At 36.5% G+C, this 13,607-nt stretch overlaps 2 protein-coding genes across 2 annotated transcripts in view; both read right to left on the bottom strand.

The window, feature by feature from the left end:
* LOC128993762 (probable serine/threonine-protein kinase nek3) overlaps positions 1–13,607 on the bottom strand; it is a 93,761-nt gene that overhangs the window by 12,520 nt on the left and 67,634 nt on the right. The window contains exons 3-4 of the mRNA XM_054417740.1: positions 4,533–5,099; positions 3,890–4,094 (exon numbers count right to left, since the gene is read on the bottom strand). Of these exons, the coding sequence (XP_054273715.1) occupies positions 3,890–4,094; positions 4,533–5,096 (769 nt within the window). The 5' untranslated portion in view covers positions 5,097–5,099. The remainder of the gene's footprint in view (positions 1–3,889; positions 4,095–4,532; positions 5,100–13,607) is intronic.
* LOC128993759 (acanthoscurrin-1-like) lies at positions 7,859–9,702 on the bottom strand. The gene is made up of 2 exons (XM_054417737.1): positions 9,677–9,702; positions 7,859–8,694 (listed from the first exon to the last, which is right to left on the bottom strand). Exons 1-2 carry the CDS (start codon positions 9,692–9,694, stop codon positions 7,945–7,947), a joined length of 768 nt encoding a protein of 255 aa, XP_054273712.1. The 5' UTR covers positions 9,695–9,702; the 3' UTR covers positions 7,859–7,944.

Below are 13,607 nucleotides of genomic sequence, written 5' to 3'. Positions count from 1 at the left end.
GTTGAGGTTACAAATTAATTAAAATTGGCTACTTAAAAATAGAATGGTTACTATTCAATCAAAACTGAAACAAGAAAATTAATTATTCTTACTAATTTCTATATCTGTACAAGGGGGTAAAATTCCGAGGGTAAAAATCTGGGGGTAAAATCTGGGGATAAAAATCCGGGGGTAAAAATCCGTGTCGTACATCTACAGTTGCCTAGATGCTAGTTATATGGACAGGGGGTAAAATTCCGGGTTTCATTGCTAATCTCATTTATCACACGATGTCTATTTTCGTTAAACTCTTAAATCCACGGGGGTAAAATTTCGCCCGCGAACAAACTTGAGAGCACTCAGGTTACTACGTCATAGTGGCGCCAGCTTTGCCCAGGTGGTAAAATTTCAGGGAGAAAAAATTCCGGTGACCCATATTTATAGGTTTACTGACCACTGCAAAATTGGATGTTATCTTTAGAATTTGTTTTCACAACTAAAAAAATTACTTCTGTCAATCATCCTGAAACCAAAGGATATCCAAATTTATCATGTGGTTGAACGCGAAGTATACAAGTTGGATGGCCAAGACATAATATGGCGAATTTTTATTCCTAGCAAACTATATAAAGGAAATCCATCAGTTATGTATTTTCGTCATACTTAAGTATAAACGGTTACTCTCATAGCATAGGTTGTAGGGCTAAAGTAGTTTTTTAATCTCTAAAAAGAAATTTCAGGTGTATATTATTCCATGTTAACTTCGCCTCCTTGTCAACTAATTGAACAATTTCGATTAAAATATTTTACCAAATTATAATTGGAATGTATTTTGTTAATAGTTTTTTTTTCATTGTATACATAATATTTCGACTGTTAATTGATGCTGTAACTCTAGCTTGAAATCATCACTCAGTTTGGTTCGTCATAAACGAAGAATAAAAATAAAATCAAGTCGTTGACAAATGTTATTTTTATTGTAATTTAGGTTAAGGTGGTTACATTAAAGGCGTGGGCTTGGAAAGCAAGAAGGTCAGTTTTGTAAACGATGTTACAAACATGTAGGCGTCGAGGAAAAATCAAACTACATTCATTAATTAACCGTCAACGTGGTTATGTAGGATTAAACCTTTTAAACGGACACACATTTTTCATTATTATTTAAAACTAATTTCGTTGAGATGCTTGACTAGACATTGACCGAACGTTGAAATAGCATAATTAAATATACTAGTGGTCGTCCTGTGGTCGAAACTCGACCAAAAATAATTAATGTACAGACTTCTCTATTTTCTCCCCACACTGTAAATAAAACATGTGATTGGGATTTCTTCCATTTGTTTTGATTTTCTGTTTACATTTTGTTGTTATTTCGTCACCATCATGGCAACCCAGTTGGTCCATGTTAATTTTTTGAAGTTTTCAAATTCGTTTTTTGTGCTTATTTTTTAGCCTATTTTAATTTATAAAGGGATTCTGCACATCTACAGGCAAATATCTTTCTAACAGTATGCGTAGACTTCCCCTGCGATGCACACGAGCTGAGAAAAAAGGTTTTAAAGAAACATGCTTGCCTATTAATATATAGACGAGAGGTCGTCCAGTGGTCGAAACTCGACCAAAAATATGTAATGTACTCACTTATCTATTTTCACCCCACACTGTAAATAAAACATGTGATTGGAGTTTCTTTCATTTGTTTTGATTTTCTGTTTATATTTCGTTGTTATTTCGTAACCAGCATAGCAACGCATAAGATCCATGTTAATTTTTTCAAATTTTTAAACTCATTTTTTGTGCTTATCTTTGAGCCTATTTAAATTTATAAAGGGATTCTGCACACCTACAGGAAAATAGCTTTCCAACGGTATGCGTAGATTTTCCCTACGATGCACACGAGCTGAGAAAAAAGGTTTTAAAGAAACATGCTTGCCTATTAATATATAGATAGACTAGCTGACCCGGCGAACTTCGTATCGCCTAAGTTATAGGTTTCCCCTAAGACAGACCGATGGAAAGAAAGTACCGTTACGTTTAATTTTCAAGATGATCTCGTTCGCATCACTCAATCACGTCCTGGTTGAAGTTCGTTCGCTACGCTCACTCACCTTTGGGTTGGAGCTCGTTCGCTACGCTCACTCACCTTTAGGTTGGAGCTCGTTCGCTGCGCTCACTTGCCTTCAGGTTAGCTCGTTCGCTACGCTAACTCGCCTCCAGGTTGAAGTTCGTTCGCTACGCTCACTCACCTTTTGGTTGCAAATTAGCTGTTGTCATAAATGTTAAAGAAATAATAGTGCTGCACCCTGTTGGTAATCCTTGTAACTTTAATGCTATTGAACATCATAGAACAGAACCAACTTGTTTAATTGAAACAGCTGTTAAGATTCATTAATTCCATTTCTCATAAGGTTAACATGGGAAACTCCAGAGCCACTGGGGCGGAGCCCTTTTAAGAATTTCGAAACGGGAAATAGTTTACGTCCGATTCGCATACCTACAGAATTTACACACCAAATTTCATAACGATCGGTGAAGTCGTTCCGGAGGAGTTTGCAGACAAACACTGTGACACGAGAATTTTATATATTAGATAGGGATAGTTAAACAGGGGCGTGAGGCGATTACTTTGAAAGCGCGCAGGTCAGAGGCAATTTAACTGGTTTGTTTAGTTTCGTGACAAAATTATGGAATTAATTAAGTGCGCTTTGTTATCTCGCTGAGACTGAAGGTAAATGTAATTAAAACAGTGATGAAACGTAGCTTGTACCTCTCGGTGACTTTAATATCTCGGTCCGTCTGTTGCCAAAGTGAATAGGTCGGGTGGAGTCGACGTTATTTTGCGTTCTGACAAAAGTCGTCTCTAAAAGAGATGAAGTTGATACTAAGGGGGAACAGGTATGGGATAAGTTGAAAAAAGAAGTGCAACCACCTCTATTATAGTAGGTAATAAAATAATGTCTATGGTAATAGGTTATAGGTAATCGTCACATTACCCAAATTAGGTTCTACAATATCCTATACTAAGACGTTCAGTATTTTTGTCGTAGCAACTAAATCGATATCAGAATATGATTTCTACTACTGTATCAGGCTACGGATTGCTCCAATCACAGTTGCATGAGTATTCTAGTTGTTAACAGCTTTTGCGATGATAAGTTAAACTTTGGAAATGAAAGTTTCTTATCTTACATACAGCCAATAAAATGGTAGTATGATTATTTGATCATAATATTTGTTCAAACAATGCCATTTTGCCTCGGAATTGCATAGTTATTGAATTAAACCTCAACAGCAGAATAAGTAATTGCACTTCTGACAGCCACTTTTGCTAACCAAATCGTAACAACTCATTCAATGTGCAGCAGAACTTTTAATCCTATCTTTCCTATCTATACAGACAACTTTTAAAACGACTCTATTACGACTCCAAACTACCCTACCCACCCACCCACCACCACTCCAACTGTTTCAGTGATTGAAGCAGTTACCAGCATTGCTAGGGTCTCCTAATATCCGATCTGACATGTCACAGACCAATCGATGTTCAGAGCTAACTTAATTGTCAATAGTGATATTACCACTGTATAGAGTCAAGATTAATTTTCTATTGCCATTTTAGAAAGTTAGGTAGTTGAAACGAACAAGGCATTTCATTCCGTTGTTCTAGCCATAAAACATTTTAATTGAGCGTTCGAGAGGGTGCTTCTATCGAAATACGGTTAATCATGACTACGACATCATGGTGCTTAAACTGGTACACAAAATACCATGTATCTAAAATCAAGCAAAACAGTACTATTTCCATAGCGGAATTCTCCATGACCTTATTTTCACATACATTAAAATTTAAGCTATGATGAGCTATAATGGGGGGTCTACTTCAGAACCTTAAGTCAACGATTGTCCTAACCTGGAAGTTCGAGGAAGTTGGAGGTCCGACGTTGTCTGCCACGAGCTGTGTTGGTGAAGTTAAGAGGTGCCAACTCCTCGTTGGATACGTTGGATATGTTGGATTCTCTACTTCCTCGACGAGAGGCCAGGTAGGCAAGGCCTCGCGGAGAACTTGGCCTCGAGAGAGAAGTGGCCACTGTCTCCCCGTCAACCGCGGACTCCTGCTAACATCATTTCATTTATTTTATTTTTATCCATCTTAGGAATTTGTCAGGTTTTTTTTACGAAAGATGAAAATTATTCCGTTACAAATGAGTGTGGCTAAATGGACATTTCAAGGGTAGAATGCGATTAGAGCACAGAGTTAACGTTTTTAAGCACATAAATGATATTGGAAATTCAAAAGAGTCCATGGAAAATTGTATTAAATTATCTTCATCCTGTTGAAACAGTGTTATTTAGTTTTCACGTTTAATGTATTGCCCCTCGTCGCTCTTACACATTCTAAGAAAGAAAGAAAAGGAAGAAAGCTTAAGAAATTATATTATTGAAGATTATTGAATGGCGAGTTTTGTCTTAAAAGCTATCAACGGTTGTTTTCACCACGTTTAATTGTATTATAGTATAATCAGGCTTGAATTACAATCTTTAAATCAACCTACCGTGCTAGGACTCTTCGGGCTTTTGGGAGGACCGCTGAACGAGAACTTTCTCTTCGACGTGCCAGGACTCTTTGTAGAATATGACGGGCTCGGAGGGAAATTGAAGTGGTTCGACGTCGGCGTCAAGGGAGACTTTCTTGGTGACTTGGGCTCCGACGGGGAACGATTGGCTATCCTGGGGGAGTGTTCCTGAGGTGACTTGGGAGCGTGGTAACTCCTGGGACTCTTGGGACCCGAGTCGGTAGGAGAGATGAGCGATAGAGAGGGAGAGAAGCTGTTGGAGTTGGACCTGGACATGTGACCGATAGGAGGCACGGAGTTGAAGTGGCTCAGGTCCTTACACTTCTTGCGAGGCTTGCGCTTGACAGATTGCGAGGGACTGCGGGAGAAGTTGTAGGGTTGCGAGGTAGTGGCGGGGGCCGGGCTGAGCTGGAAGTATGGCTCCATACACTCGGACGTGTCGTCTGCTGTAGACACCGACCCGCGGCGACTGCTAGGTCTGCTGGAGGATGTACCGGTCGTCGTGGTGAAGCTGAGGGTACTCGGACTGTTCATGCTGCTCATGGTCTGCAACAGAATGCTGCAATTTCAAGAACCACACAGATTTGTTTCTAAATCATACCCCACCAAATCGCTAATACTGTACTCAAGATATAGAAGTCAAGGTGTGATCCTCAAGACCTTGAGTTTTGAAATATTGGCCACAGTCTAAAAAGATTTTACTAAACAAGTCACGTGTTCTCCATAAACAGACCAGACCAGAGCTGTTGGTAGACATGGACTTAAAATCTGTACATTTTCCCCACCTTCACATCCGTAGGATACTAAATCCTAGCCCGAGACTGTTTTGCCCATTACTTTAGGCTATTCCTAGAGGGTCGTGGTATTATCACATAGACAATATCCATTGGTGATTAGCGGGATTTTAACCCAGGACCTCGGGCTCCAAAGTCCCGTGCTCTACTTTAGACCAGCTCACTCCCCAAAGTCTGTTCTCAATTATAGTAAAACTGATTTAGTTGTATTTAAAAGTACATTGCAACACGTGCCTCTAGGACAGAATATACGCTATAACATCGTGGATCGTGTGAATGTTGAAAATGATAAGAATGAACTTTAAATTGTAAAAAAGATTATCTTGTCTCTGCTAGTATATGGGATATGTTTCGATAGTATTTGCCTATGTGCTTAGATTTCCTTATTTAATTACTTACTTTTAACTAAACAGTGTCAGCGCAATTGAACTTAAAATTCTTAAACCATCAATATAATAGTTAATATTTTATTTATTGATTTGCCAACGGCAATCTTTTTACAATTGATATGAATTGTTTCACGTTTTTTCTACGCAACTGGTATTTTTACGTTATGAAAGCCGAAAGGGAACGGTCCAAACCCTGGTGTTGTTACTATCTTCATACACGAATAAAGATTACATTAATTGATTTTGTATAAACTAGTCTAGTCCTACGTAAAACACGAAAATTATTTGTAGTAAATATCTTACGATGATAATATTACAAAAAAGCAAAATAATAATACCTAAAACATAATAATATTCTAATTATTGTTAGCTGAATTGAAATTGATCAACAGAACATATTCTTGTATGATCAAGTTCAATTCAGCTGATCCTGCTAGACCAAGTGTGTAAAGCTTACTCGAGGACCAATAGGCCTATTACTTAACCGTGATGATTTGAATATTTTTAATATTTCAGTTTATTAAGCGAGGTTTAAGTGAATCCTAATAAATATTGATAGTAATTAAATTGATTAATATTGTCAGACGTGTTCGTAACAAGGGCAATATTGTACAATATTGTTGCATCTCCAGGACAGGATATTACATTGGTGAGTCTGGAGAACCTCTTGCCACCATTTCACGCGCATTTCCGCTTCCGCTCGCAGGATCTCGTCAATATTTTGACGTCAAGACACCACCAAACAAACTTGTTAAAAAAGAACAAACAGTTGAATAAGAAAATACCTCTTTTATTCACAAATTTAGCTGACATTAACGCACTGAAATGTAACCGGACATACAGTTAGGTCAGAACCGGTTTCATACTTTACAAAATAAAGTTAAGTTTACTTGCAGTATCCAAAGTCAACTAGATTGTAATTTTGGCGAACCATAAAGTACTGTATATACGATGAACACTAACCATTCCTTGAAGCATACATTTCCTTGCCAGGCAAAGTATTGTTTATGTAGCGAAAGTAATGTTTATGTGACGAAAGTAATGTTCATATCAGGAAAAGTCAGCTGATCACTATTTGTTTTTGTTGTATTATTCTGTATTATTTTGGAAATTTGCGATTTTCCAAGATCTCAGCTGTATGGAAATGGGCTATTTACGAATACAGAGTGATGAAATAGCTATTTACATTACAAGTGTAGTAAGAGCGTTTTTACATCACGCAAGTGAATGTTGTGCAACGAGCGTAAGCGAGTTGCATAATTCACCTAAGTGATGTAAACACGCTCTTGCGTAACGTGTAACGTACAAGATTTTACCTGACCCGACAATATACACGGGGCTACGTACAATATTTTTCAATATCCATTTCACTCATCTTCTGAGTAACGTTCTTTTACAAACAAAAGCTAGGTTAGGAAAATACTTTAAAGCATAACAATAACATTCAAGCGCACAGCTGATTTCTAGCGTTGAACGTCGTTGGCTCCATAGAGGTATAATTTTTAAGTTATCCACTCAATGTTATTTAAATGGGTTTCATTACATCACCGAGTGAGTTTTTTGATACTTTACATCACTCGAGAAGTAAGGAAGTTGTATACATCACGCTTGGGATAGGGAAGTTTAACATGGCGGGTTAGGTAAAAGTCATTTCTACACAATCTTTTGTCTATTTGAAATTGTAGGTAAAAAAAATTTTGAAGCTTTATGGTGAGGGTCAATAATGCCCTCATGACTCCGCTAAATTTTGTGGACGCGGATACGAACGCCACCTAGTTATTTATTACCAGAAATATATTTTTAGCAGCTGACATTTAAATAAATTTTAAACATATGTTAGCCTATGAAACTATTAAGATAATTACTAGACTATGAAATAATAGTCTATATTTTTTATTTAAAACCAAGATGCTTAGTGTGAATTTTCACATCGTGATAAAAAGTATCATTCACGAGGTACTCATCACAAAAGAACCATTTCAAGGCTCGATAGTTCACTCCGCTCATCAACCACTACATGTCTTGCCCAGAAATATGTCACTGTAAGTACTAGTAGTAAAATATACTCATATCTTAACATACACTACTATGGAAAGGTTTTTTCACAAAAATACCTTGTTAGTAAGAATTTAAACAGTTTATTAGTGATTAAGAGTAAATATCATAACTAACAATATGTGCTTTGTAAAAATTGTGAATGGAAAAATCCTAGTTCTTTTTTCCGTAACTGCCGTAGGCCTTACCCATTCCACCGAACTTGGGTCCCTTTTGGGGGCCTTTTCCGCTGTTTCCAGAGTTACCTCCTTGGCTGTAACCAGAGTTGCTTTTACCATATCCTTCTTGTTTATAATCTCCACCATAACCTTCATCATGACCTCCTTCATAATCTTTTTCACTGTCTTCATGACCTTCATAACTGGGTTTGCCTCCTTTACAAGCTTCCTGGTTTCCAGACTTTTGACCCTTGTTGTACTTGTCATACCCTTGATTTCCACCATATCCTCCATCGTTTTTAGACTTTTCTTCACCTCCATAACCACCATTGAACCCACCTTTTTGCGAGCCGCTCTTTTGGAAACCACCACCGTACTTTTTGTCTTGGCTGCCTCCATACTTCATCCCTCCCTGCGATTTGTCGCTACCGAAGCTGCCGCTGAAACTTTCTCCATTGGAATCTCCGCCGCCGTAGCCACCTCCATAGCCTCCCCCAGTCTTCTGGCCTCCGGATTTCATTCCTCCCTGTGCCTTTCCACCTCCAGATCCACCACCATATCCACCGCCACCAGATCCACCACCATATCCACCGCCGCCAGATCCACCACCATATCCACCACCAGATCCACCACCGTATCCACCGCCACCAGATCCACCACCATATCCACCACCAGATCCACCACCGTAACCCCTGGCCTCCATCTCAGCGAAGACCACCACGGCCATCGTCACAGCGGCTGCACACTGAAAACATGGTCTGTGTCAGTGAATGTTCAGAACCACCAAGAAAAGACCATTCAACAAAAGTGAATGTACAACGTCGCTAAAAATATATAACTTATTTACAAAAATGGAACATCTTTCCCGAAAATCATCCATCAACAAATTGATTGATCGTAAACAATAAAAAGCAAGACTTTTAAAGTTTGTTTTGGGTCTTAAAGAATTTTCATTTTATTCAGTGACAAAAATTTCTCATTGTATATATTTCAAACAAATTTCTTACAAATTCTATTACAAATTTCTTAGTGGCTTGTACGTATATTGTTCATGTGTTAGTTCTTTGGGAGGTTCATTCAATGTACAAAACATGACGAAAACAAAGTTCTCAGTTTTAAAATTTGTTAACGAATAGACTAGCATCATACACATTGATATACACGGATAAAGTAAAATACATCGTCTAAAACCATTCGGTTTATACTTGTGCTCCAGAAATATAAATTAATACTTGTGACTAGAAGGAAATATAAATTGGTTATCAATTTCGCTAAGTCGCCCAATTTTTACCCGGCTAAATTAGAGCGTAAAAGAGTTTGGAAAACAGCTTTTCTTATTTTTTCAAATTCTCTCAGTTATTGACAACATTGTACGACTAATATCGGTAACCAATATACCAACTTTTGTATGTAAACATAGGTATACTTTAAAAAGAGATAACAGTCTTTTAAATACAAGAGATTTATCACCACCTTGAGAACAGTATTTCATCCTATACTATTGACGTATGGTAAAAAAACACTTTTTACCTTCCCCGTAGCAGCAAACCTAAGCACCCGTTATATAATGTTATTTAAATAGAGAATAAATATGTCTTATTTATGGAAATATTTTAGTATAAATGTAAGCAGACAAGTTGAAATTCGCTTAGTCTGTAGGTTTGCTGCGGCGGGGGTATTTCTATGGTGTAGTAAAAGACAAAAATTGAACACCTTATTCTACTTACCACTATCAAGAACCTCATCTTGGATGTACCTGATGGTGCTATTGAAGTCTGAGCAACTTTTATACACCAAAGTTCCGTTTGCTCAGATGCGAGTGTCTATCATACATCACGGATGTGAAAGGTAAATAACAATGTTTGGACGATAGTTTGGTTCTTTGACTGCTTTCACCAACACTTTCTTATTTCTTTTCTAACAATCTTCTCCAATAATTTACTATTAACCATTTGATAACTGCTTCAGGTTTTGAGCCAAAGTACCTTTTGATGAATTTACAATGACCATTGTTCAAAAATTAGGTTCAGAATTAGGTAAACTAGTACTTGTTTTACTACAGAAACAAATTTTTACTGTACTAAATCTAACAGTACTGTATTTTAAAAGTCAAGACTCGAGGCTCTTTCAGGGGTTTTCAATGACACAACGACGTTAAAATGAAGAACTGTAAGAAAAAAAAATCTGGAAAACCTCTGACAGTATTTGCAAAACGATTACACTGTAACAATTATAAGGGTCCATTAAACCCTGACACAAGCCTGACATATAACCCTGCCACTTATATACACTCTGATTCAAACAAATCTAGTAGTTTATGTGTGTGATCCATGGCCAATATAATTGTGATGGAAAAATTTATTATTCCCGCCACTCTGCCTCCGTACTGCGACCGTTTAGTCTAGTAGACCTACCTTAAATGTTTAAATGTTGTTTTCGTGAGTTGTTATGTTATTTGGGCATTTATGTGAATCTAATCGACGACTCTATAAATTAATGGATGAATCAAGGAGATCACCTGACGAAGCCTGAATAGGCGAAACATGCCGTGAGTTTGTCTACTACACTTTGTTGAACTGTTACAATGTATGTGAATAAACTTATTGAGCGGAGCGGAGCGAAGCTCTTTGATATCGGATTCAATGCAAACTTTCTAACACTATCACTCAATAACGGGTGAACATATTTTATGCAAAACTTACCAAGGTTGTTTCGACAAATGTTTGGAAGGTTTAAAACCCACGATTACTAGAAAAATGCCGGTATGGATCATAAACATTAACAAATGACGTTTTTGGCCCGAAAATAAACATGATTTAACATTGCTTAAATGGAACTGCCAAATCATATGTTCAATGCTATTAGTATAGGATTCGGGCCAACAACGTCATTTTGTTTATGTTAATGATCCAGGCCCGAAAATAAACATTATTTAGGCCTAACATTGCTTAAATGGAACTGCCAAATCATATGTTCAATGCTATTAGTATAGGATTCGGGCCAACAACGTCATTTTGTTTATGTTTATGATCCATACCGGTATTTTTCTAGTAATCGTGTTTAAAACCTATATAGTTTAAAAGCGACTCAACGTTTTTAAATTTTAACATTGGCCATATGTGTTACCATGGTGGTTACAAAATAACTACGTAAATGTAAACAAAACAAAGAATCAGAACATATGTTTAAAATCATGCTTATATACGACCTAAACAATGTACAAAAGATAAACATTCGAATTATGACCACTGATCAAATAATACGGAGAGAGTATTATACGCCATTTGGAAACTACCACTGATCGAATGGGTGCAGTATTTTACCTAACCCGCCATGTTAAACTTCCCTATCCTAAGCGTGATGTATACAACTTCCTTACTTCTCGAGTGATGTAAAGTATCAAAAAACTCACTCGGTGATGTAATGAAACCCATTTAAATAACATTGAGTGGATAACTTAAAAATTATACCTCTATGGAGCCCACGACGTTCAACGCTAGAAATCAGCTGAGCGCTTGAATGTTATTGTTATGCTTTAAAGTATTCTCCTAACCTAGCTTTTGTTTGTAAAAGAACGTTACTCTTAGAAGATGAGTGAAATGGATAGTGAAAAATATTGTACGTAGCCCCGAGTATATTGTCGGGTCAGGTAAAATCTTGTACGTTACACGTTACGCAAGAGCGTGTTTACATCACTTAGGTGAATTAAAACGCTCTTACTACACTTGTAATGTAAATAGCTATTACAGATTTTAGTTGTGTAATCTAAATCAGGTTATAACAAAAATATTTATCTTATGAGGGAGTTTTAAAAAATCTATATATTAGTAGTTTTAAATAAATCGTTAAAAACAATCGTTGGGACAAACAATCAATCGTTGAAAGCGGTGTCCTAATTTTGCATATTTTCTGAGTACTCTTGTACAAGCAATCCTTTCAACTGGAAGTTTATTTCCATTGCCCTAATAATACTAATAATAATTGCCCTGATAATGCTCAAGGTTTTCAGCCATATGTCACAGGCGATGAATTTATTTTATAATTTGAAAGTTTGCTCGAGCTAAGAGTGGGCAAAAAAGTCAGGGCTTTAATAGCCAATATTTAAAATGTAAGTATAACAACAGAGTACAGTTATTTTTGTATGTATTAATGGAACGCATTAAATAAACTTAAATGGTGTATGAATTCAAATGATGATATGCTATAATGGTATATGCAAGGGTGCCCATAAACAGAAATTAAAAGGTGTATAGCGTTAGCTAATTAATTTAAAATCCTATAGTGTTGTTTCATAAAAAACTGTTTAATTACTGAGCAATTATTGCCAAGTAATAAGTTCTGTCTATACTAAAATGAAAATTATAGTTCGCCGAACAAAAATCTCTTTAAAATTTCTTTTGTTTTTTTAAGTTAGCATATTTACTTATTTAATCTATTGTATACTAACTTAAAAATTGCCGAACTTAAAGAGCTTTCATGTTTTCTAGGCGTGGCCTACAATAGTTGTTGTGCCATAGTTACATAGTCAACAGTTTTTACGTCGGGGAAAAAGGGTTTGGTACTGAAGTTAATTTTACTAAATAAACCTAATACGGGAGCACCAGGACCTTTATCCGTTGACTTCGTGTATGGTGTGGTTGTATGGACAATGAAAGCAACCGTAATCCAAATAATCGTAAAAAAAAACAAGAATACATGAGATTTTATATACTGCTGTGAACACTGCAGAACTTACTGAACATTCAAGCACGAAGAAATATGGTTAACATTAGCATAATTTACATCTGGTATATGATACCGAACCTCAATGATTGTATCACACCGTCATCAGGAACGGTGCATTCGCTGGAGTCAGAATATACTATATAACGGATTATATATATGTAAAAAGTCAGATATACTAGCTGACTTTTTCCATTCTTCCAGAAGCAGAAGGACTCTAAGCTGGCGTTTTAACATCAGACATAGGCGCTACCATATACCATTTTGTAGATTTACCATACACTTCAGTCTGTATTATCAGTGCCAATGGTTCCTTAATATGTTAAAATATGTCTATTCGTCGTCTTTCTCCCCGTTTTGTAGGTTAGTTATATTAAAATGGTATTTTAAAGCTTATAACTTTGTTTCTGGTTGATGTTTCTATGGCTTTTTTGTTCAAAAAAGTACTGGATGACTGCGGAACTGCGCTGTTTTGGGTTCTGTGGAGAACTGCGGTGAACCCAAATTTGAAGTATGAGTTCTATATAAGTTTAACAGTACTATGAAAGTTCATGTCCACCATCGAATATGTTGAAAAGCCGTTTCTCAAACGTAAGATGTATTTCGAAATTGCGAAAAAAGAGGTCTAGAATTCGGATTGATTAAAACTAAATTGCAACAAGTTCTAAAATTCAGTACAGGCCTATTCATCGTGATGTTTTCTTATTGTAACAAAAAAGTGTATTTTGTTGTTTACTTCATAAATTTAATTTTGTTACTCAGATAATAGAAAAATCATAAAGTGTTATTTGCTTTAGTATAATTTTTAATTGTTTTTATTTGAAATAATCTTAATTAATTTCTGAATGCTACAAAAAACAAAGAGCAGTTCCAGGTTGCCCACTGGAGGGCTTTGATTAAAGAGGGAATCACTAGAAACTTGTTGTGTAACTCCTT

This window comes from Macrosteles quadrilineatus, unplaced genomic scaffold (genome assembly GCF_028750875.1).
Source record: "Macrosteles quadrilineatus isolate MER2022 unplaced genomic scaffold, UCM_ALF_1.0 Scaffold_5__1_contigs__length_97177068, whole genome shotgun sequence".
Taxonomy (NCBI): Eukaryota; Metazoa; Arthropoda; class Insecta; order Hemiptera; family Cicadellidae; genus Macrosteles; species Macrosteles quadrilineatus.
Note: the sequence above shows the minus strand (reverse complement) of the source record. Positions and strands in the feature narration are given on the sequence as shown.